Below are 25,050 nucleotides of genomic sequence, written 5' to 3'. Positions count from 1 at the left end.
GATCATGCTGGTAGGGTGTGTTAGTTTTGGATGGTACTCCCAATGACAGCAGCTGTCCAAGGGTGCTGAGAGTTCTGAGTTCTCATCCTTCGGGTTACCTTCTTATATTCTAAAGACTCCCCTAAAATCACCCAGGGCAGCAATGGGAGAAAGCAAGGATGGTAGGCCGAAAAGTGGAGTGTCAATACCAGGGTTCCTGGGACTAGTCCAGTGCTCTATCCCCCATAAACACCATTTTTTAAAAAATGGTATTTGTTAAGCATTTACTATGTGCCTGGCACTGTTCTAAGTGTTGGGGTAGATACAAGCTAATTAGGTTGGACTTAATTCCTGTCCCAGATGGGGCTCAAAGTCTCAATCTCCATGCTATTGATGAGGTAACCGAGGCCCCGAGAAGTGAACTGACTTGCCCAAGGTCACACAGCAGCAAGTGTAAGCACTTAGTACAGTGCTTGGCACACAGTAAGTGCTGAATGAATATGAGTGAATGAACAAACTAAAGTGGCAGAGCAGGGATTAGAACCCAGGTCCTTCTGACTCCCAGGCCTGTGCTCTAACCAGTAGACCGTGCTGTTTCCCCTTCTCCATCTCCATTATAATCATTTGATCCAAATGCTGATAAATAAAATATCACACTACGTTTCAGAAGAAACACTTTTGTAAATAAAATTCTAAGAACTGAGTTACTATTGCTACCATGATTCACCCAGAGTACTTTTTTCTTTTGGCCCTTATTGTGTGAAATCATTCTCTGGAATAACTATGACTAATAAAGTACCTTAATTTAAGACCACCTGACTAAAAGCATGGGAGGGATCATTTTCCAGGAAAACATTTCCCCATTTCATTTTTGTCTAATTTTTCCATATATACCCAATACAGAAGGCCTGAATTAGTTTCAGTAACAAAAGCTATACCGCCTGTATAAAGAGAGGTGACAAAGTGAGACAAAGCCTTCAGCTTTTAAGTCACACTAGTTAAGTATTTTTAGGTCACCTTCTTAGCATTTTCATTGCAATCTAAAATGATGAAAACAAACACCTTCAAGAATTCCAGTGGTACAGAACAGAAAAATATTCCACAAACCCTACCAATTTTCCAGGTGCCATTCCACCTGATCTTAATTTCCAAGCTCCTCAAGAACAAAGCCAACTCCACAATTTTCTCCCACTGGATGGTGAGATTTTGCCAAAGTTCCTTCAAGAAGATCCACTGCATCCATCCTCATTATTATTAATATGACTCCAGGAATCCTGAAACCCTGAAAATGGTGGGGCAGTGAAGACTACAGTGTCCAGGTATCTACCCAGGCAACAACCTAATTTATGGCACTCCTGCACAAAATCAGAACTCTTTGCAGTTGCTTTATCTGTAATTGGGTTCTGTTCATAAAATTTCTGGGTACATTCCATAATGTGATGCTTCTCTGGCCACTTACTCATTTACTGTACGAACATGACTGGCAGGCATGCAAGAGTGCCAGTACGCTCTTAAACCACAAACACCGTAATCAATTTATTTTCACAGGTTTTCGGGTCCAACATCCTTGTGAGTGGACCGAAGCCACCTTCAAAGCCTTACTGAAGGCACATCTCCTCCAAGAGGCCTTCCCCGACTAAGCCCTCATTTCCTCTTCTCTTAATCCCTTCTGCATCATCCTTGCACTTGGATTTGCACCCTTTATTCACCCCTTCCTCAGCTCCGCAGCACTTGTGAACAAGTCTGTAATTTATTTATATTAACGTCTGTCTCCCTTTCTGGACTGTATATTCTCGGTGGTCCGGGAATGCGTCTACCTATCTGTTATCCTGTACTCTACCAAGTGCTTAGCATGCTGCTCTCCACCCAGTATACATTCAAATACGGTTGGCTGACTTATGGGAGACCATCACATCATCACATCACTGTCCAATCTACTATAAAATTGTGAAACGTAGAACTACCACAGGAATCTTGGCTTGTAAAGCAGTTTCATTATCATTGCTATGAACTAGACTCATCATCAAATGGTACGACAAGACAACTGTTTGATGGTTGCGGCCCTAGAAAGGAGTCATCCCCTCAGAATAAAAAATCAATCAATTGTACTTATTGAGTGCTTAGTGTGGGCAGAGAATCTCAACACAGCTCTGCTGGGCAGAATACATGATGAGAGTGGGCAACAGCATAACACGCAGGCAATTACTAACAGTAAGTCCTTTTATAATGAGCAGTTATATTCATGGAGAACCCAACATTAAGGAAATACTGGATTATGAAATTCAGGCCTTGACTGATGCTGATTGAATTTCCATGACCTTTACTTCTAACTCTGCATCCAGATACATATGTGCTGTTGGAAGACCACTCCCTGATTTCCCACTAGAGTTCACCTTATTCATCCCTTCTGGACTGTGAGCTTGATGTGGGCAGGAATATGTCTGTTTGTTGCTATATTGTACTCTCCCAAGCGCTTAGTACAGTGCTTTGCACAGAGTAAGCGCTCAATAAATATGGCTCAATGAATGCACTGCCCACAAGCTTGGGTCTTTGTTCTTTAAGCTCTTTGATACGCCATCCCACTTACGTATTTAATTATATACAGAAGAACTCTGCTGCTTCTTCCATCTGTAATTTATTTTAATGTTTGCTTCACTAGATTTTAACATCTTTGAAGATTGTGTCTACCAACCCTGTTGTACTGTACTCTCCCAAACACTTAATACAGTGCCCTATACACGGTACATGTTCAATAAATTCCATGGATTGGTTACTATTCTTGGTATGCTACAATAGGTCATTCAAAAGCACACAGAGCAGATAGACATTTTAAAGACACAGTGAGTCCCAACTTAAAGGCAAACGCAATAGCAACAGTAAACTGCTGGGTGATAATAGTGGCCGGCTGGCAAACCTGGAACAAAGCAAAGAGAGAGATGCCTTCCTTTTCTCGATCACAATCAGGTGCACCAAGAGGTGGAATAAAAATAATGGCCAAACATAGCAAGTAGCAAACATCTGCACAGCCTGACACTACTTTGTATGTATGCATCGAAGAGATTGCTAATTCACACTGATCTTTTCAGTCACATCACCATTCATATCTTGGGGCCAAGAACAAAATTTCAAACCCAGTGGACAACAACTATACATTTGAACCTATCTCTATAACCCTAGGTATACTTAAAGATTCACAGATAGTAATATTTGCTTCCAACCACCCTGAGGATGTGAAAAAAATATAGGGTAATTTGAGCTCTGCAGAAGAAGTGTACCAAATACGTTCAATATATCATTACTATTACAGTTTCTGTAGTAGTATAAATTTTTAAAAAACTTAGTAAACTTAAAGATGACATAAACATCAGCAAGTTATTTTTACTACAACCTGGAGAATTATACCAAAGATTCCAAAACAAAAATGTCACTCGAAGACATTTTTATTGATTTTCCTAATATTTTTGGAGTGACTGGTTTTGTATTACAGACATAATTTACTTTCCATTTAAATTTCCACTTACTGAAGATAAACTGAAATCTTCATGGATACTTCCAAATAAGTCTGGAGAAGAAACATCAACTGAAAGGCTGAAAATGAAAACAAACATGAGAGACAACTTTATATTTTAAATTTACTTAATGGTGAAGCAAAATGGTGCATGTTTGGTTATCCGATCTAATTTATCTCCAATTATCGCCTGAAAAATAACTGTATGGTAGATGTATTAATAACCCAAATCCACATATATAAAGTTCGAAATTCCTGATGGTCATCTTGAAGATGATCTATTACACCTAACACCATCAAAAGACATTGTTATGAACTCAACTGCAAATGATCTGAATAGTATTCTCCTGAATAATGATAAATTTAATATTTCTACATTAGGATTTTCCTTGTAAATTATTACGGTGCAAAAAGACTTGTTAAAGATGTCTCTGCTTATATTAGATCCTTATAAGGAAGGGGATTCAAACACTGTCTACAGGAAGGCTATTAGAGCATTTAACACATAGGACACGTCTATCTATTCTTTTTGTTTGAAGTTGGGATTACATTCCTTTCATTTCTGGTTTACTCAAAATACTATGAGAGCAGAGCAGTGACTCTGAGCTTACTACATTCCCCCTCAATACTATATGGGAGTCCTTGACTTAGCATGCTTCAAGTTATGCTTGACAGCACTTGACAATGTTTCTAAGTTAACATCTTGTTTCAGCTTTACAATGTATTGGTTTGACTTTACCACACTAGCCTCTTTAATGGCACTGGTGGTGTAGGTGCTAAAAGAATGCCCAGGAACAATAGAGAACTGCAGAAAAAATTTTAAAAGGTGTGATGGGAAGGGAAAACTTGAAAGAGGATAGGGGGAGGGAATGGGAGAGGCAAGGGGTCAGGGGAATTATTTGATCACCAGATGGTGTCAAGAGAGCGTTAGAAGGCCTTCTTAGTTCTGATGAAGTATCAGCTGGCTACCTTATCATGAAATCTCTGACTCAATATGAATATATTAATAGAGCCATATTACTCATCTATAATTAATTGAGTACACAATTCTGGGTAACGTGTAAAAATGGGGTAACTGACCTTGGTTCAAGAACTAATCTCCCCATTTATAACAATTGTTCTTATGAGAAAATGGGCTCCCAATTACAACTTTTCAACTTCAGACAGAGTTTTTCGGGAATCACTATGTATGAGGACCTCCATTCTAGTCATTGCATCCTTGAGTTGAGACATTATTTATAACCCTCAGTTCTGTGCTTTCTAAATGATCAAGTACGATTCAGTATGCAAAGTTTATGCCTCTTGCAGACATGACCTGGAAATGACACTCAACTATAGCATCTTCTAAAGGCCGTAAGATCCAAGCTGTTTGCTTGTCAGAGTTTGGATTGTAGGAACACAGAACGTGCCACTGGGTTTTGAACAAAACATCCTTCAGATGTTGCCAGTATGGTGATCTGAAAATTACAGCAAGAGCAATTTTGTTGGAAGCAGCATGGTGCAGTGGATAGAGCATGGGCCAGGAAGTCAGGAGGTTATGGGTTCTAATCCTGGCTCCACTAGTTCCACAGTATGGGGTTAATACTGGTTTGGGATGCTTTTGGACATTTTATATTTAATCAAACTTGGTTGCCCTCTCCCAAGCATGCATTACAATACTCTGCACACAGTAAGCACTCAATAAATACCACTTGGACAAAATATGCAATTTGAGATTGGATTCATCCTCCTTTATCAGCCTATTGAATGCACTTTTATTTTACTTACTGGGTAGTATCTACATCACCATCAGGTTTGGTACTCTCTTCCCACTCTCGATGATCAGGTCTCCGCTCTCAACTCCACCCTCTCTACTCATCTCGACTCTCTCGCCCCCCTTTCCCTCCGCCGCTCTCGCTCCACTAACCCACAGCCCTGGATCACCTCCTCCGTCCGCCTCCTACGCTCCTATGCTCGAGCTGCTGAGCACTGCTGGCGAAAGTCCAAGCACCAAGCCGACCTCACACACTTCAAATTAATCCTTTCCTGCCTTAACTCTGCCCTCTCCTCCGCCAGGCAAATCTTCTTCTCCTCCCTCATCGACACCCATGCCCGTCACCCCTACCGATTGTTCCGGACCTTTAACTCTCTCCTTAGGCCCCCTGTTCCTCCCCCTCCCCCATCTCTCACCCCCAATGATCTGGCCACCTATTTCCTGAGAAAAATCAACACAATCAGGTCTGAGCTCCCCAAAGTCACCCCTCTGCCTCTCCCCTCCACCCCACCAACCCTCTCCCCTACTTTCCCATCTTTCCCTGCAGTATCCTCAGAGGAGATCTCCTCCCTCCTCACAAGTGCCACCCCCTCCACCTGCGCCTCGGACCCCATTCCCTCTCACCTTCTTAAAACCATCGCCCCTGCCCTCCTCCCTTCCTTAACTTCTATTTTTAACCACTCAATCTCCAAGAGCTCCTTCCCCTCTGCCTTCAAACATGCCCACGTCTCCCCCATCCTAAAAAAACCCGCTCTTGACCCCACTTCCCCCTCCAGTTATCGCCCTATCTCCCTACTACCCTTCCTTTCCAAAATCCTAGAACGAGTCGTCTACAATCAATGCTTAGAATTCTTTAACTCCCATTCTCTCCTAGACCCCCTCCAATCTGGCTTCCGTCCCCTCCACTCTACCGAGACTGCTCTCTCTAAGGTCACCCATGACCTCCTTCTTGCCAAATCCAATGGCTCCTACTCCATTCTAATCCTCCTTGACCTCTCTGCTGCCTTTGACACTGTCGACCATCCCCTCCTCCTCCATACCTTATCTCACCTTGGCTTCACGGACTCTGTCCTCTCCTGGTTCTCCTCTTACCTCTCTGGCCAGTCATTCTCGGTCTCCTTCGCTGGAGCCTCCTCCCCTCCCATCCTTTAACTGTTGGAGTTCCTCAAGGGTCAGTTCTTGGCCCTCTTCTGTTCTCCATTTACACTACTCCCTCAGTGAACTCATTCGCTCTCACGGCTTTGACTACCATCTCTACGCAGATGACACGCAGATCTACATCCCCGCCCCAGTCCTCTCCCCCTCCCTTCAGGCTCGCATCTCCTCCTGCCTCCAGGACGTCTCCACCTGGATGTCGGCCCATCACCTAAAACTCAACATGAGCAAGATTGAGCTTCTCATCTTCCCTCCCAAACCCGGTCCTCTCCCAGACTTCTCTATCACCGTCGATGGCACGACCATCCTTCCCGTCTCTCAGGCCCGCAATCTCGGTGTCATCCTTGACTCGTCTCTCTCATTCACCCCACATATCCTATCCGTTACCAAGACCTGCCGGTTTCACCTCTACAATATCGCCAAGATCCGCCCTTTCCTCTCCACCCAAACGGCTACCTTACTGTTACAGGCTCTCGTTATAACCCGGCTAGACTACTGTGTCAGCCTTCTCTCTGACTTCCCTTCCTCCTCTCTCGCCCCACTCCAGTCTATTCTTCACTCCGCTGCCCGGATCATCTTCCTGCAGAAACGATCTGGGCATGTCGCTCCCCTTCTTAAACAACTCCAGTGGTTGCCTATCAACCTCTGCTCCAAACGAAAACTCCTCACTCTAGGCTTCAAGGCTCTCCATCACCTTGCCCCTTCCTACCTCTCCTCCCTTCTCTCTTTCTACCACCCACCCCGCACGCTCTGCTCCTCCGCCGCCCACCTCCTCACCGTCCCTCGGTCTCGCCTATCCCGCCGTCGACCCCTGGGTCACGTCCTCCCGCAGTCCTGGAATGCCCTCCCTCCTCACCTCCGCCAAACTGATTCTCTTTCCCTCTTCAAAACCCTACTTAAAACTCACCTCCTCCAAGAGGTCTTCCCAGACTGAGCTCCTCTTCTCCCTCTACTCCCTCTTCCACCCCCCCTTTACCTCTCCGCAGCTAAACCCTCTTTTTCCCCCTTTCCCTCTGCTCCTCCACCTCTCCCTTCCCATCCCCACAGCACTGTACTCGTCCGCTCAACTGTATATATTTTCATTACCCTATTTATTTTGTTAATGAATTGTACATCGCCTTGACTGTATTTAGTTGCCACTGTTTTTACGAGATGTTCTTCCCCTTGACTCTATTTATTGCCATTGTTCTTGTCTGTCCATCTCCCCGATTAGACTGTAAGCCCGTCCAACGGCAGGGACTGTCTCTATCTGTTGCCGACTTGTTCATCCCAAGCGCTTAGTACAGTGCTCTGCACATAGTAAGCACTCAATAAATACTATTGAATAAATGAATGAATGAATACTCAACTGTTCCAGGCAATGTATAAAAACCTAGGGCAAAAAAGAATATTGTACAGAAATTAAAACAACAATTGACTTCTTATGGGCACTACAAAAATGTTTCATTTTCACAAAACTATAAAATACACAAATATAAGTTCCTTGTTCCTATAGGTGACATGAAATTTAAAAATGTTTTTCTAATCTACCCATACACATTTTTTAGAGAAAAAGCACACATATTACTTTCCTAATATTGCATTTAACTGGATATGGGACACAAATGTGAGTTCACTGTGGGCAGGGAATGTATTTGATGTTATAGTATACTCTCCCAAGCGCTTAGTACAGTGCTTTGCACACAGTAAGCACTCAATATGATTGTTATTAATAATACTAATAATAAATGGAATAGTAGCTGCTTTTACTTAGCTGAAAGCTATTTCTTCTCTACACAATCAACACATTTAAAAAGTATCTTTAGAGGCAAATAAGCTACAGCAATTTTATTGAAAAGGAATCTACAGAAAGTTATTGTACAAGAGAAGGAACAAGGGAGAATGGGTTAAATTTGCCTGGTTTAAATTCAATTTGAGCAATATCTTCCTGGCAATGAATATTGTGACAGGTGAACACATGAGCAGACTGCAAGACACAGGTGATTTTTGTGAATTTCAGAGGCACAGGATGAGCCTTACCTCTGGAAGTAGCTAAATCTGTGAGACTACAAAAGCAGAAATGGATGATGTTCTGAGAACTAGGCCACCTAAGGACTCTAACATTAGCATATCTGTTAGATCGAAAAGCCGCATCTTACTAAGGTCAGTGTCCTTGGATCTCAGATTTCGTCCTGTTCTGAAGTCATTGGTTTGAAAGATCTTTTTCTTCCCTCTTGAGATTTCTGGAGGGCAAGGAGAGGGGAAAGGAAGAGGAAGGATAAATCTGCGAAAAAAGGCTGAGGGCAAATCTGGAGTGCAGAAAGATGCTTTTGGAGTTGTAGGGATTGGACATTCCTAAACATAATTGCAGGGGTTTCCCAGTGAAGGGGGAAATTGGGGCAGGGGTGGGTGGGAAGGAGGGAGAGAGGAGAACCACCAATTCTAGCCTTTATTTTTTCCCAATTAAGTCAACTGGCCATTTATGGTGATATACCATCCTGCCAAGATGAATTACTAAATATTCAACAATAATAACTGTGGTATTTGTTGAGTGCTCACTATGTGCTACGCATTAGGACAGATACAGATTACTTAGATCAGAGTCCCTGCAATACAAAGGGTTCACAGTCTAATTAAGGGGGAAGGATATCAACTATTTAATCCTCATTTGACAGAGGGGGAAAGGGAGGCATAGAGAAGTTAAGTGTCTTGCCCCAGGCCTCCCAGCAGGCAAATTAGAACGGAGGACTCCTGATTCCCAGGCCTGGGTTCTTTCCACTAGGCACTGCTCTTTCTTAGCTTTCCTTCATCCTTTCCCTCAAACAATCCATTTATATATGCAAATTTTCCTTAATGATGAAAGATCTAAAGAGAAACCTATCTAAAGTGGCTAGGTAATTTACTGAAGAGAGAGTACTAAGCTAGGAACTCTCAGAGGATCAGTCATTTTAGGAATATATAGGATGCCTTACTTATCCTAGATGACAACTGGAGGTGCTCGTGCTCTTTTCATTAGTACTTCACAAGACTGCTTAGATACTTAACTGAATCAAGTTTCTCAAATGCTGGGAGCTTGCTGCCTGTTTCCATTCTGGTTTCCTAAAAGATTTTGAGTGTTTTTCCTTAAAAGTTGCTGGAGGGTACATGCCATTTTCATTATTAAGACATACTCCACAAATTTTCAACTGCTTCGTGCAATTATTGTCATCAAAAAAAGAACTAAGGACAATATTTTTATTATTTTGATTCTCGGTAAATTTACAGGTCGGCAAGAGAGTACAGACTGTAAGCTCGTGGTGGGCAGGAAATGTGCCTGTTTATTGGTATATTGTATTTACCCAAGCACTTAGCACAGCGCTCTACACGTAGTAAGTGCTCAATAAATACCACTGAATTAAATCCTGTATTTTTTCAGGCCTCTGGAAACAAATTCATTTTCACAGTGAGAATTACCTGCATGATATTAATGCTCAATTGGCAAACCTCCTCCTGGGTTTTAGGTTCCTGAAAAACCTGCAAAACCAATTTATTATGCTTAAACAGAAAAGAAATGTCAGTTTGATAGTTAATGATAAAAATGACAACAATAATGATAATAATAACTGTCATAGTTGTTAAGGTCTTACTTTGTGCCAAGTACTGCCCTAAGACCTGGGGTTGACACAAGATGATCAAATAATAATAGTAATGATAATATGACCAAGTCATGGAAAATAACTGTACCTACTTAAATAAATGAACTTGGTTGCACCACCCTCTGAAAGACAGGATTTAGAGAGACCACAGGCTACATTGTGTCCTGTTTTCTGACTAAGGGAAGGGGGTCCGTTGGAAACTTTGTAAACACCACTTTAAGATAGAGAAATTTACCAAACGACCTCTCCAACCTCAGTTGTTTTTTGCAATAGCTAACCAATAATGTGGGGTGACCAAGATGCTCTTAAGCATCTTTAAGCTCTTAAGCAGCATTATAAATGGACTTTGCTGTCATCAGTCTGATGATATCTTCTGTAGGATGAGGAGTAGCACTGTTTAGAGAGCGACTTCCAGGTAACTTTAACTGCACACTAATTTAATGAAGCTGCTCTGGTAAATTGCAAATACGGTATCTTTAAACTTGCCCTAAGGTATAGTTTAGACAGTACACTGATTTTTTTCCCTTCTCAATCAGTGGCATTTAGTGAGCACTTCGTGCAGACACTGAACAAAGCACTTCTGTGCAATTATCGGTCATTGTGTATCATGATTTTGAAGAGCAAGGGAACATTACACAAGGGTTTCCAAGTAAAGACTAAGAGAAAGGCAACTTAAAAACGGAAACCATATTGTAACGAGCCTAATAAAAACTGCTTAATACGAATGGGTTTTTTATCTGCTTATCCTGGAATGAAAAATTATAGCAGTTGCACAAACTATTAAATTCAAACCTTTTAAATTCAAACTTAGAAACTACTATAACTCAAAGGTATTCCATGGGAATATATATGCATCTAAAAAAGGGAAGAGAAGGTAAAATGAAAGAAGAAACTTACACTGGTCTCCCCAGATTTGCACTCTACAACTCCCTTGATTGACTGCAAGGAATGCACAATGCACTGTTCAAATTGAGATGGCTGAAAAGTACAACAAATGAAATGGTTAAAATTTTAATCAAAGGGATGATAACCAACACATTTATCATTGGGTATTTTCGACTAGGGAAAAGGTAGAGAAAGTAATTTATTTTTTAAAAGTCATTGTCCTTAAAACTCCACATTTCATTACTTTGAAACTTCATTAAGTCACAATGCTACATTTAGTTTACACAGATGCAACTGTATTTGAATAAATGTTGTTCAAGAATTCTCCTTTAAAATGATCTTATAAAATAAAAAGAGGAATCCCTGGAATGAAGCAAACCTCTAAAAACAAAACTAACAAAAATCAAACTTCAACAAAAAGCAACTGAGCAGTGCTGGCCTACTGGATAAGGACAGGGCCTGGAGCCAGAGGACCTGGGTTCCAATTCTGGCCCCATCGTTTGTCCGCTGTGTGACCTTAGGCAGGCCACTTAACTTCTCTGTCTATCAGTTACCTCAGCTGTAAAATGGGACACAGACTGTATCCAACCTGACTAACTTGCATATACTCCAGCTCTTAGTACAGTGACTGACACATGGTGTATGGTTAAAAAATACAAAAAAAAAAAAAAAGATTGAGAAGTCCTGAGAATATACCATTTCGAAAGCCCCCTCTTTGAAATATAAGCTTTAATCAAATTCACTTTCTCAGGTAAAGAAACGAAAGTTCATAGAACATAAAACAGTATGATTTAGGTGAGCCATTTTTTTTGTACTGGCTCCATCGTGGTTTGAAACCACCAGATGTCACTAAGTAATGCTTGCAACAATGCTAATACTTAATTTGGATAATAAGAGGATCACACATTTCAGAGAAAGGATATGGAGAATTGCCATTTCACAGCAACATATGAAGATCACAGACTGCGAATTTTTTTAAATGGACTTTAGATTTATAATGGTCAGGTAAATTAATTTTAAAAAGCTTATCTATATAATTGAACTATATTAATTATTATAAATATCCTCAATTGGTGGTACGTGAGCACATTCTATGTACAGAACACAGTAACACGTGGGATTGTACTATACATTAGAGTTATGTGTATTGAACTCATTTAATTTATTATCTCCTGGCCAGACTGTAAGCTCCCTGAGAACAGGGCTGGCTCTACTTTACTATACTCTCCCAAGCTCTCAGTGTAGTGTCCTGCATCTGCACACTATAAGTAGTCAATAAAGCCTGTTGATTGATGTACTGATTAATGAAGAGATACTCAATACTGACAGTTTATTTTTCTAATTTCTTCAACAAAGGATAGTAAACAGCATGGCCTAGTGGCTTGGGAGTCAGAGGGTGTAGGTTCTAATCCCCCCTCTGCCACTTGTCTGCTGTGTGACCTTGGGCAAGTCACAACTTCTCTATGCCTCAGTAACCTTATCTGTAAAACAGGGATTAAGACTGAGCCCCACAAAGGACAATCTCATTACCCTGTATCTACCCTAGTACTTAGAAAAGTGCTTGGCACACAGTAAGAGCTTAACAAATACCATTATTACTATTAAAATGAACATTTTTCACTTCACTTCTCATTTATACCTTATTACGGTAATATAATATGAACACAGTATTTAATTAATGAATCATATTTGCTGAGTGCTTACTGTGCAGAATACTGTACTAAGTGTCAGTCAATCATATTTTTTGAGTGCTTAGTGTGTGCAGAGCACTAAGTGCTTGGGAGAGTATTATTTGGACACATTCTCTGCCCACAATGAGTTTAACATCTAGAGGGGGAAGACAGACATTAAAACATATATATATATATATAAATTACAGATATGTACATAAGTCCTGTGGGGTTGGCGGGGGTTGGTGGTGAAAAAAGGAAGCAAATCAGGGCAGCAAAGAAGAGAGTGGGGAAAAAAGGGTAAAAGGGCTCAGGGAAGGCCTCTTGGAGGCGATGTGCCTTCAATAAGGCTCTGAAGGTAGGCGAAGTAAATGCTTGTCAGATATGAAGAGGGAGAGTGTTGGCGGTGAGAGAGACAAGACTGAGGTGCAGGGAGGAGGTTGGCATTATTGGAGAAAAGTGTGTGGGCTGGGTTGAAGTAGGAGAGCAGGGAGAAGAGGTAGGATGGAGGCCAGGTGATTGAGTGCTTTAAAGCCGATGGTAAGGAGTTTCTTTTTGATATGGAGGTTGAATGGGCAACCACTGGAGATTCTTGAGTAGGAAAGCATGGAGTGAATGCTTTTCTAGAAGAGTGATCCAGGCAGCTAAGTGACATATGGTCTGGAGTCGAAAGAGACAAGAGGCAAGGTAGTCAGCAAGGAAGTTGATAAAGTAACTACAGTGGGGTAGGATAAAATACTTGGATTAACAGTGCAGCAGTTTGGATGGAGAGGAAAGGGTGGACTTTGGCAATGCTGTGAAGGTTGAACTGACAGGATTTAGTAATAGTCTGAATATGTGGGTTGAATGAGATAGGTGAGTAACAGATTACTCAAAGGTTACTGGTTTGTGAGACAGGAAGGCTGGTGGTGTCTACAGTGATGGAAAAATCACGGAGAGGACAGAATTTAGGTGGGAAGATTAGGAGTTCTGCTTTGGACATGTTAAGTTTGAGGTGACACAGGGTGAGCATCCAAGTAGAGATGTCTTGAAGGCAGGAGGAAATGCAAGACTGCAGAGAGGGAGAGAGAATAGGGCTAGAGGTGTATAATTGGGAATCGTCCACACAGGGGTAGTAGTTGAAGCCATGGGAGAAAATGAGGTCTTTAAGGGACTGGATGTAGATAGAGAATAGAAGAAGACCCAGAACCGAACTTTGAGGGATTCCCACAGTTATAGGGTGGGAAACTGAGGAGCCCACAAAAGAGACTGAGAATGAATGGCCAGAGAGATAGGAGGAGAACCAGTATAGGACAGTCAGTGAAGCCAAGGTTGGATAATGTTTCCAGGAGAAGGGACTGGTGGATAGTGTTGAAGGTAGCTGAGAGGTTGAAGAGGATTAAGAATTTGGTAAGTAGAGAATTTGGCAAGAAGGAGATCATTTGTGATCTTTGGCAGTTGCTGTGGAGCGAAGGCGATGGATGCCAGATTGGAGGGGTTCAAAGAGAGAATTGGAGGAGAGGAAGTTGAGATAGCGAGCACAGATGACTTCACTCAAGGAATTTGGAGAGGAATGGTAGGAGGGAGTTAGGATGATAACTGGAGGGAGTCGTGGGGTCAAAGGAGGGCTTTTTTCAGAATAGGGGATATGTGAGGACACTTGAAAGCAGTGGGGAAGTAGCCATCAGAGAGTGAACAGTTGAAGATGGAAGGAAAGAGGTAGCAAAGACTTTGATAAAGGGATGAAGTCAGATGAGCAGGTGTGTGTGTGTGTGGGGGGGGGTGTATTTTGAGAGACATCAGATCTCCTCTTGAGATACTGTTGGAAAAAAAAAAATGTTGGTATTTGTTAAGCGCTTACTACGTGCAGAGCACTGTTCTAAGCGCTGGGGTAAACACAGGGGAATCAGGTTGTCCCACGTGGGGCTCACAGTCTTAATCCCCATTTTACAGATGAGGGAACTGAGGCACAGAGAAGTTAAGTGACTTGCCCACAGTCACCCAGCTGACAAGTGGCAGAGCTGGGATTCGAACTCATGAGCCCTGACTCCAAAGCCCGTGCTCTTTCCACTGCGCCACGCTGCTTCTCCGATAGAGTTAAAAAAGATGCAGGAGGAGGGAGGGACTGGAGAAGAACAGGGAAGTTTTAGGGAGATGATGCATGATAGCTTCATGCCAGGTCATTAGGGGCAAGGGATGGGGGACATAGGATTTGATCAGCGACTTTAACGCCTGGAACAACTGGCAAGGGCAATGGTGTCAATAAGAATGGAAAAATCATTTTACAGGGCAGAGGAGAAGGCAGAATTAAAGCAGGATTGATTGACTGAATTTGCAAGACAATTAAAACAACACTATTACTCTAAATGAAGAATCTTATTCTAGAGGAAGATGTAAAATTCAATTTCTTGAATGGAGCTGAAGAACTGTCTAGAGATAGAAAAGTTGTTTTTTTTTTAACAATCCAGCACATTAAAGGGAAAATAAAAGGGGAGATTAGTATTTTTAGAAAAACTGGAATTTGAGTCCTGAGTCCTTTGCTTACTCTATGAAGATATTTTAACTAATATTATAATAATGTTGGTATTTGTTAAGCGCTTACTATGTGCCGGGCACTGTTCTAAGCGCTGGGGTAGACATAGGGGAATCAGGTTGTCCCACGTGGGGCTCACAGTCTTAATCCCCATTTTACAGATGAGGGAACTGAGGCACAGAGAAGTTAAGTGGCTTGCCCACAGTCACACAGCCGACAAGTGGCAGAGCTGGGATTCGAACTCATGAGCCCTGACTCCAAAGCCCGTGCTCTTTCTACTGAGCCACGCTGCTTCTCTAATATTATCCATACTGAGTCCATCAATCAGCCAATTTAACTGACAACAAGGAGTTAGCACTAACTATTCCAGTTCTAATGAAAAATGAATTCTCAGAAATTTAATATGTGTTGAGGAAAGATGGAAGCTACTTTGCAGATGCAAAGAAAACCGGATGCTCTAAAATGAGCTGTTTCAGAATGTTGCAAACTAAGTTCAAATTGAAGATAAACTTCAGTTGTTGTCTAAGCCTGAAAGAACAGTCCTACTGGGTTAAGATTTCCATTCATTTCTAAACTTAACCAGAGAGATTAGCATTTATTCCCAACTAGCTAACTAGGAAATAAAAGGTAGTAAAAGTTTCCAAATAAAAATCAAATACACTAGGAATGTTTCAATAATTTCATTTGTTTTCTACCTTGCCTATAAAGATTTATGGAGAAAAAATACATTCCAAGTATAAAATCTAATGTTACATGCTGAGAGGAGATGCATTATATAAGTGAAAAGTAGGTGAGTAATAAATTATTTGATTGTGAATATGGATGAAAAGCCATCTTTCATCCATGAAAAATATAAGTATTTTACATCAAGTTCTATCACTTAATTTCCTTCAAAACTACCATCACAGGTATTATTTTCGACCACAGGACCCATTCATGAACCTTCTGCAAAAGTATTAGGAATTAACACTTAATATATGACAGCCATCTTCATGTAAATCTAATACCTTCAGGCGCTCTTTTAAACAGGACTCTAATGTTTTGGTCATTAGTCATTACTGTTTCTTTCCCCAAAACACCTACTTTCTCTGAATTTAGTTTCAGGTTGTTTATTGTTTGTGTGAGCCAAAATGACTACTGAACTAGTTGCGCTCTGGTTGAAATTTCTCACTCTAGCAGATAAGATACTTACTTTATTAACTGCAACTATGTTTCTGGGGTAGTCATTTCACTGACTAAGAAAACATTTTCAAATGGATTTGTCTACCTTAATCAGTCCAGTAATCTTCCTGCATTGTAGTAACAAAGGCAGATTAAGAAGAAATCAATGATTTTACAGCTGCACAGATATTGGGGCTACACTGAAGCAATATATCTCCTTAGCTTGGTATTTTCAATTTTTTTTATAATGTCAAAACCTTAAAGGAAGAAGCTGTGTTTTGACAAGAGCCAAACTCTGAACCATCTGGCAGTATTAAATGCTTACATGTGCAGAGCACTATACAAAGCACTGGGAAAGCAAACACTGGTGGGAATTACACATGGACCTTGTGTCACAACCTATGAATACTTAAAAAATATCAAGAGGTCACTCATGAAGGAGAACACCAGGGAGAGTATACCAAAGCGGTTACACTGTACACTCCCAAGCACTTAATACAGTGCTCTGCACACAGCCCGAGCTCAATATGATTGATTGATTCATAGATTAATAATAATGTTGGTATTTGTTAAGTGCTTACTATGTGCCGAGCACTGTTCTAAGCGCTGGGGTAGACACAGGGGGAATCAGGTTGTCCCACCTGGGGCTCACAGTCTTAATCATTAATGTATCTTAGAGGGCAGGACGGGGAAGAAATGAAGGGAGGGCGTGTGTACGCTGCCCTCTGTCCAGTAACAGGAATGTGATATCACAGAGCAGATCTTCCTATATATTATGACCAGAATATAGTGCTTTCTGCGGGGTTGGGAGCAGGTCTGTGTTCCTGGTAGTGACAGTCTCAGTACGGCCACATCTCCACTCCCCTCAGGTATCTTATCATGACTAAAAGTGATGTGAACGGGCGTCTTGAATAAGATGGGATGGTCAAGCTATCTGAGGTCCCATCACACCACCCTGAACTCCGTCTAGACTAGACGGGTTCTAGTCTGTGAACCCGTTATGGCAGGAATTGCCTCTGTTGCTGAAATGTACGTTCCGAGCACATAGTACAGTGCTCTGCACACATTAAGTGCTCAATAAATACGACTGAATTAATAAATTTGGTTCTTGCCTTTGGTTGAGATGGCAGGAAGAGTTCTGATAGCTGCTTTGGGAAAGCCACCAAAGAGAATGGAGGAGTAATCTTAGACAAGGTTGACTTGGTCTTTTCAAATCATTACTGAGAGGTTTTTGGTTAGTCCATACCAGAACCTGACTGGGGTATGGTCTGCTGCACTGAAGCTTGCTTTCATGGCACAAGAACCAAGGGTGGGGAAGTGGGGCTACACAGATTAAGTAGGAGCCAAGAAGATGTCTCTCAAATCTACCTGGTTAGCCCCAACCTTTCTCCTCCTCAGAAAATCTCCCATTTCCTCCTGCCACCAGCACACCTTTAAGTGGATCCTGAAATTTCAAGCTCAATATTCCTAAAAATGAACTCATTTTCTCTCTTCATTCATTCAATCATATTTATTGAGTGCTTACTGTGTGCAGAGCACGATATTAAGCACTTGGAAAGTACAAGCACAAGTTCAGCACTGGCCCCTACACGAATCAGCTCAACTTCATTTTACCATTACAGTCAACAGTGGGACAATCCTCCACAACTCTCAAATCCGCATCCTGGGTAATGTCCTTGACTCCGCCCTTTCTTTCAATCCCTATATTCACTTTGGCATCCAATCCCATTAGTTCTTCCTCCATAACATATAATAATAATGATAATAGTATTTAAGTGTTTACTATGTGCCAAGCACTGTAGTATGTGCTAGGGTAGATATGCAGTTCAAACACAGTCCCTGTCCCACATGGGACTCACACTCTAAGTAGGATGGGAACAGGTACTTAATCCCCATTCTACAGATTAGGAAATTTAGGCCCAGAGAAGTTAAGTAACATGCCCAAGGTCATGAGGCAGGCAGGTGGAAAGGCCAAGATTAGAACCCCATGTCCTCTGTTTCCCAGACCCATGTTCTTTTCACTAGGCCATGTTGCTTCCCAGCTCCACAATCTTTCCCTCCCACTGCTTCTGAATGGCCATAACATTGGTCCAAGCACTTGTATCCTGGCTTGACTCTTGCATCTTCCTTCTGGTTGATCTGCCTGCCTCCTGTGACCCAACTCTCCAGTCCATACTTTATACTGATGCCCAGATGATTTTTCTAAAACATCACGTCTCACCATTTCTCAGAAATCTTTGAAGGTCACCCATTCTTCTCCACATCAAGCAGAATCTCTTGACCACCGACTTCAAAGCGCTCAAGTAGTTTTCTCCCTCTTAATTAGTCACTTTTCTCTTCCATCACACCCCACCTCCCAATCTTTCTCCCTCTTCACCTAACCTAGTCAACTGTGTCTCATTCTTGTCTCTGCCACCATTGATCTCTTGCTCATACTCTCCCTAATGCCTGAAACTCCCTCCCCTTCAACTCAAACAGGCCACAGCATCTCCCATCTTCAGAGCCCTTCTGCACCACCACCACTTAAGTTAATCACAGCCCCCATACCACTTTTATTATAATATCACATGTATTCTATGGCATTCCCTATCCTTGATTTACTTAAGTAGGCATGTCCCCAACAGACCTGGAGTCTCTTGACAGCAGGGATCATGTCTGTTTTGTTCTCTCCCAAGTGTCTAGAACAGTATACTGCACGCAAGAGGCACTCAATAAATGTTACCGGTGGTGTCGATGACATTACTGGTCCCTAAGCAGCGGGGCTTAGTGGCAAGATCACGGGCTTGGGAGTCAGAGGCTGTGGGTTCTAATCCCAGCTCCGCCACTCATCAGCTGTGTGACTCTGGGCAAGGCACTTAACTTCTCTGTGTCTCAGTTACCTCATCTGTAAAATGGGGACTAAGACCGTGAACCACACGTGGGACAACCTGATTACCTTGTATCTACCCCAGTGCTTAGAAGAGTGCTTGGCACATAATAAGCGCTCATTATTATGGTATGATATGGTATTTTTTAGGTATATTATGGCATTTTTGACAAGTGGAAAAAGATGGCTCCTTTACCTTTAGTCATAATAGGAGCTGCGGCAGTAGTTGCATTTATTGAGTGCCCATTCACTGAATGAATCACTTGGGAAGTACGGGAATAACAAAATGATGCATTCTTTGCCCACCAGGGGCTTACTCCCTACCGGGAGGACAAATACTAAAAAAAAAATTGACAACTAGATACACTGAGGGACAGAGAAAGGGAGAGCCAAGGCAGGGAGGGAGACGGTCATGACTGCTGTTGCTCAGAGAGTGATTCTCTGTCTGAAGCAGTAATATGTTGGCAGTAGAAAGGGGGCCAAAGGCAGCTGTTTCTTAGTACCCTCTAGATGAAAGCTGGGTTGATTAATCTTTGTTTTATGAGTGGAATGGTGCCATGACCTGGATTATTGCAAGAGTTTACTTGTAAGCCTTCTATAATCCCAATCCATTTAATCAACAGCACCAAGAATTATACTTATATAAATTGCTTTAATCATGTCACTCCCCTTGGCAGATACCTATACTCACTTGCAACTGTCACTTGAATATAATTTAAATTCTGGATTAAAATAGGAGGTAAGGACCTCAATTCATTTACCCAGCTCCCCGCATCTCGCTCCCCCCAACTGAGACTCCCTTGCTTCTTTCAAGCAAACAGGCTTATTACCTAATGTATGTGCCTCTCCTGCAACCAAGTTATTCCAGTTCTTTATCCAATTCTTTCTACCTAGAAGGCATTCTCCACACAAATCATCGAATAATATCCCACTTCCCCAATACCCTATTAAAAACTCACTTCCTCATTAAAATCTTTCCAGATTAACTCCAAAGAGTGCCCACTGCACCAATAATTCCTGGATCCCTTCAGCAATTAAGATATTTACTGAGCACTGAATGTGTGCATAGCAGTGTTTTAAACACTTGAGAAAGCACAATAGAGGAGAAGACACAGTCCCCATCTTAAAAGGGTATAATCTAATGGAGCACTTGCGTATACCCTTCAGCAAATATATATACTTGACCATTATGCTGTTTTATGTTTTATTTGTTTATATGTTTTGACATTTCTGTTTGGTAGCACTTTTGCCCTGTGGAAATTTAAATATTAACTGCAAAGATGACAAATATTTAAAAATAGTACTTTAACCCACCAGAGAGGTCAGTCCTTCATTATCAATAATCCAGTCTTCTTTTTCGGCTAATCTCTTTATACCTGTATGAAAAACAACCAGAGAATTAATTTCCATTTTAACCAACTGAATTTTATCAAGATTAAGATAAATTGTCAAGTTGTGGTTTTGCTGGGATGACTTGGTTTGCAAGTAAAATGTGGTATCAGGTATTAGAACATTTCTCCTTTATTCGGTGGGGCTTGGATTAGCATATTTGGTACAGAATGGTGGAAGAGGACAATTGCCCAGTATTCTTCCCACTCTGGAGAACTCTCAGCTAAACAGTATAATCACACCTTCTGAGAGTTCTTTCACATCTCTATCCAGATTCAGAATAAGGCTGGTCCATTGCATCTAGGCCTCTGTGATTACTGATGCTGCCTTTTCACTTTCATGCCCGGGCCTGGGAGTCAAAGGACCGGGGTTATAATCCCAGCTCCGCCAATTACCGGCTGTGTGATCCTGGGCAAGTCAATTCACTTCTTTCTTTGTGCCTCAGTTACCTCATCTGCAAAATGGGGATTCAATAGTATCCCCACCTCCTACTTAGACTGTGAGCAGCAACATGTGGGACCGAACTATGGTCAATCTACCCCAGTGCTTGGTACAGTGCTCAGCACATAGTAAATGCTTAACAAATACCACAGTTATCATCGTTATTGTTATTATGCATCTCTGGTCCTGCAGCCTGCAGTGGTATTCTTCCTCAGCTGGAGGAGTTTACTGCCACATTTATTAAGAACTTGTTTACATCAAGCTTGGTACTAGGCACAGGGGCAGATACGTGATAATCAACAGTGCCTAAATTCTGTCAATCTGGGTAGGCCTTCCTGATAATTTCCAGAACTCTGCATTACTTCCCTTCTTCCAGGTAGCTCCCACAGGTGGACCGTCCCAGATCTGCTAAACCTAAAATTCAGGAATTTAAAATTGGCAGCTAACTGGACTTCAGTAGAATTCTGTGAGGTGGAGATGGTCTAGTAACAATGTTCCCACTTCTTTACAGAGGGGGAAATTGAGACACATAAAAGTATCCAGGCATTTGGCTGGCGGTGGACCGAAGACCTGGACTGCCCACTTTTCATTTTGAGTGTAGAATGAACGTCGAGTGGAGGGCATCTATAGGGCTGTGTATCTGGGTAGGGACTTTAGAGGAGATAGGTAAAAAAGGGGGTGGGGGGGAAGAGGGAGGAGAAAAGGGGGTGAAAGACAGAAGAGGAAGGAGATGGAGGAAAAGAAAGCAAAGGATGGAGGCAAGGAGAATGAGGGAGAGAGAGAAAGGAAAGAGGATAAAAGATAAACGGGGGAGGAAGGAGGGAGGAAAAGGAGGCAAGGAGAAGTGGTAGAAGACGGAGGGAATGAAAGTCCTGAGATTTACTCTGGGCCAAGTACTCTCATTTCTCCTATAACAAAGGTATTACATTTATTGCATTCCATCTAAATTGTGAAAACACATGTTTATGGCACAACTGAGTCTACCTAGCAGAAATATGGTAGAAACTAGCATATACTTTATTCACAGTACATACAATCAGATTCAGTCACCAGTACTGTTTCCAATTTTTCTCATTTTATCTTCAGCTGTATGTTGTAAGGTGATCATTACACAATGGACTCGTAGATCCAAAATAAGATCCTGGATAGTTTGTAACAAATCATTTGGAATTTCAAGGGCAGTCAAAGATTCAGAAGTAAGCCTTTAAAAAAGGAAAACACATTTATGCCTTACCTGAATGTATTTGGCTACAGATTGTGGTTACTGCTACAAAGTTCTCACAGAGGAAATGGAAAGCTGCTGTTATTGGAAATACTACAGAACAGTTTGTTATTTAGCTTCAAGCAGATTGGGTTTGCCAATTAAATTTTGTTCCTAGGACTAGTAAAGATTACACATTTATTCAGATGGCAGTACCTTTTCTACTTTTTTATCGTTTTGGGGAACCAAGTGTCCTTATTTACCTTACAGTATGAATGACATGTGTTAGCCACTGGCCAGAGAGTTCAGACTTCATCTCCCATCCCTCAAACTGTCGCAGTTCTCCTTCTCTGAGACTGAACGGAAGTAGAGCTCCACGGATTAGTTTCACCAAGGAGTACATCACCTCCTGAATCATTTTCTAAAGATAGATGGAAATCAGTGGAAATATACTTTAAAAAAAATTTTGAATTTTTTTTTACTAATTATTAACTACTTAAACTATCCAGGACAAGTCTAATACACAATAACTTGAAAATCTGCTTCCTTGTCATAGGGTTTATTTATAAAATAATATGGGTGAATTCTTCTATTTTTCCTACCCTAATTTAAGAAACATCCAGTGCTTAGAACAGTGCTTGGCACATAGTAAGCACTTAACAAATACTATTATTATTATTATTATTAAAAAGCCCATGTGCTTAAATTACTTTGAAGTCATTTTGCCTTTGCCTTACATTCTTTGACCTTTCCATGTGGCCCGACTTCTCGGCTGTCTGTTTTAAAAAAGAACAATACATATACATACACATGCATAATTGGTATTTCTTTCTAGTATGAAATGCAACCATCACTTAAAAGGGTGCAGTCATGTACTAGTCATCTTCAACTAAAATGATAACTTGGGGCATGAACCAAAATTGTCAACAAGCCTTTGGCTTTATACCAAACTAGAAAAACAACATTCTGATCCAATTTCCTGGCACTTGAAGTAATAGAGAGGATACAGCACATGCTATAGAGGAGTGGAAAATAGACTAAAGTACTTTCCTATAAAGAACATATACCTAGAAATGAATGCCCTCTCACTTTTTTTAATGCACTGACGTAACCTGAGCATTTTAGACAGATTTTGCTCCCCAAAAGGCAATACATTTTTGGCATATCTTACAGTTTGTTAGTTATGGTACTTAAACACTCTGGGCATATCACTCCCCTTCTCAAAAACCTCCAGTGGTTGCCTGTCAACCTTCGAATGAAGCAAAAACTCCTCACTATCGGCTTCAAAGCTGTCTATCACCTTGCCCCTTCCCTACCTCACCTCCCTTCTCTCCTTCTACAGTCCCACCTGAACCGCTCCTTTGCCTTGGAGCCATTACCACGTGGTCCCGGGATCTCTGCTCCCCTGGGGGTAAGTCTCAGACCGCCGGGCCCCCGCTTGCCAGCCGAATCGACCACCACATGGACTCTGGAGCTCTCCTCCCAGGCGGTGGTTCCTTGGGCTGCCTGCCCCCCGTTTCCACCCTAGCTCTTTAGCAGCCTTTTGGCCACTGACCGCCGACTTTAGCGGCTTTTTGGCCGCCGACCGCCGACTCATCCACGCCGAGACCACCCCCCCTCTCCCGGGAAGCTGAGCCTTGTCATCGCCCGGACCCTTGGAGCCATTACCTCGTGGGCTCGGGATCTCTGCTCCCCTGAGGCGCAGCCTCGGCCCACCCGGGCCCGATTCCCGACAAACCCCCCTTCGCCTGCCGCTCGCTGACTCATCTGCGCTTCCTCCCCCTCCACCGGGGAGCTGAGCCTCGGACCGTCCGGACCCGCGCCCGCCTCAGCCTTTCACAACCTGGATCTCCGCACCCCCGCTCGGGAACTCCGACACTACGGATCTTCGCCCCCACAGACCCCCAGCCACCAGCTTCCAGTCCACCCACCCCCCCCCGCTCGGGCCCGGGGACATTGCGCTCCCCTTCTCGATCCTGGGGACATTGTGCTCCCCTTCTCGGCCCCAAGGACATTGTGTCCTCGGGGGACATTGTGTCCCCCTGCTCGGGCCCTGGGACATTGTGCTCCCCAACCGCTCCCCGACTCCGCCCGAGGCGGCCATTTTAGGAAGCCCCCACTCTGCCTGAGGCGGCCATTTTGGGAAGGCCTCACTCCCTCTTCCCTCTTGAGGTGATTCATCCCTCCCGCCCCCGCCCCGGGCGACGACGTCCTTGTTCTCACCATGTTAACTTACCTTAGCCGCCGCCTACGGCCGCCACCCACCCCGGACAACCTCAGGCCCCCCCGCCGCCACAGGGACATTTGGTCATGAGCTCTGGGACTCTCTCGGCCGCTGGCCGCTTGACTTTGATCGGGTAGGGTCGGCTCGTCCCCCGACCCTGGTGATCGCCTGCTTATTAACACTATTGTAGTGTGCCTTACTGTAGCATGTTGCTATATTTGCGATCTCGCTTTTTATTGTTTATTGTAGTCAGATTTTGAATTTGATCAGGTCACCCCTTAATCGAGTCTACCCCCGACCCTGGTCATCGCCCCTTTTATTAACACGAATATATTGTATCATACTGTATCATGTTGCTATATTAGCACCACTGTATTGTATCATATTGTATCATGTTGCTATATTACCGATTTCGTTTATTACTGTTTATTGTTGTCAGTGTTGCCACCCACCTCTCTGGCCTCTCCATGTCCCTCCTCCCTCCCTCCCCCCTCCCGCCCCTTCCTATCCTCCCCTTCCCCTTCCCCCCTCTCGCTCAGCTCTTTCCCGCTCTCTCCTCTGTCTCCTCCCCCCCCCCGCCCTAGAACCCCACTTTACCAGCGCTACCCCTCTTCCCCCTCCCCCTACTCTTCCCCCCACCAAACCCCCTCTTCACCCCCTCCCCCGTTCTCTCTTCCCCACCCATGCCCCAT

At 42.7% G+C, this 25,050-nt stretch overlaps 1 protein-coding gene across 1 annotated transcript in view; it reads right to left on the bottom strand.

Annotated features, from left to right (window-relative positions):
• Positions 1–25,050, bottom strand: part of LOC114808671 (exocyst complex component 2-like) — a 164,093-nt gene that overhangs the window by 59,986 nt on the left and 79,057 nt on the right. The window contains exons 12-20 of the mRNA XM_039910964.1: positions 22,845–22,910; positions 22,398–22,555; positions 21,990–22,135; positions 20,418–20,479; positions 10,907–10,987; positions 9,828–9,887; positions 7,740–7,767; positions 5,255–5,291; positions 3,501–3,567 (exon numbers count right to left, since the gene is read on the bottom strand). Of these exons, the coding sequence (XP_039766898.1) occupies positions 3,501–3,567; positions 5,255–5,291; positions 7,740–7,767; positions 9,828–9,887; positions 10,907–10,987; positions 20,418–20,479; positions 21,990–22,135; positions 22,398–22,555; positions 22,845–22,910 (705 nt within the window). The remainder of the gene's footprint in view (positions 1–3,500; positions 3,568–5,254; positions 5,292–7,739; positions 7,768–9,827; positions 9,888–10,906; positions 10,988–20,417; positions 20,480–21,989; positions 22,136–22,397; positions 22,556–22,844; positions 22,911–25,050) is intronic.

Source organism: Ornithorhynchus anatinus, chromosome Y2 (genome assembly GCF_004115215.2).
Source record: "Ornithorhynchus anatinus isolate Pmale09 chromosome Y2, mOrnAna1.pri.v4, whole genome shotgun sequence".
Lineage (NCBI taxonomy): Eukaryota > Metazoa > Chordata > Mammalia > Monotremata > Ornithorhynchidae > Ornithorhynchus > Ornithorhynchus anatinus.
This window is presented reverse-complemented; position numbering and strand designations above follow the sequence as displayed.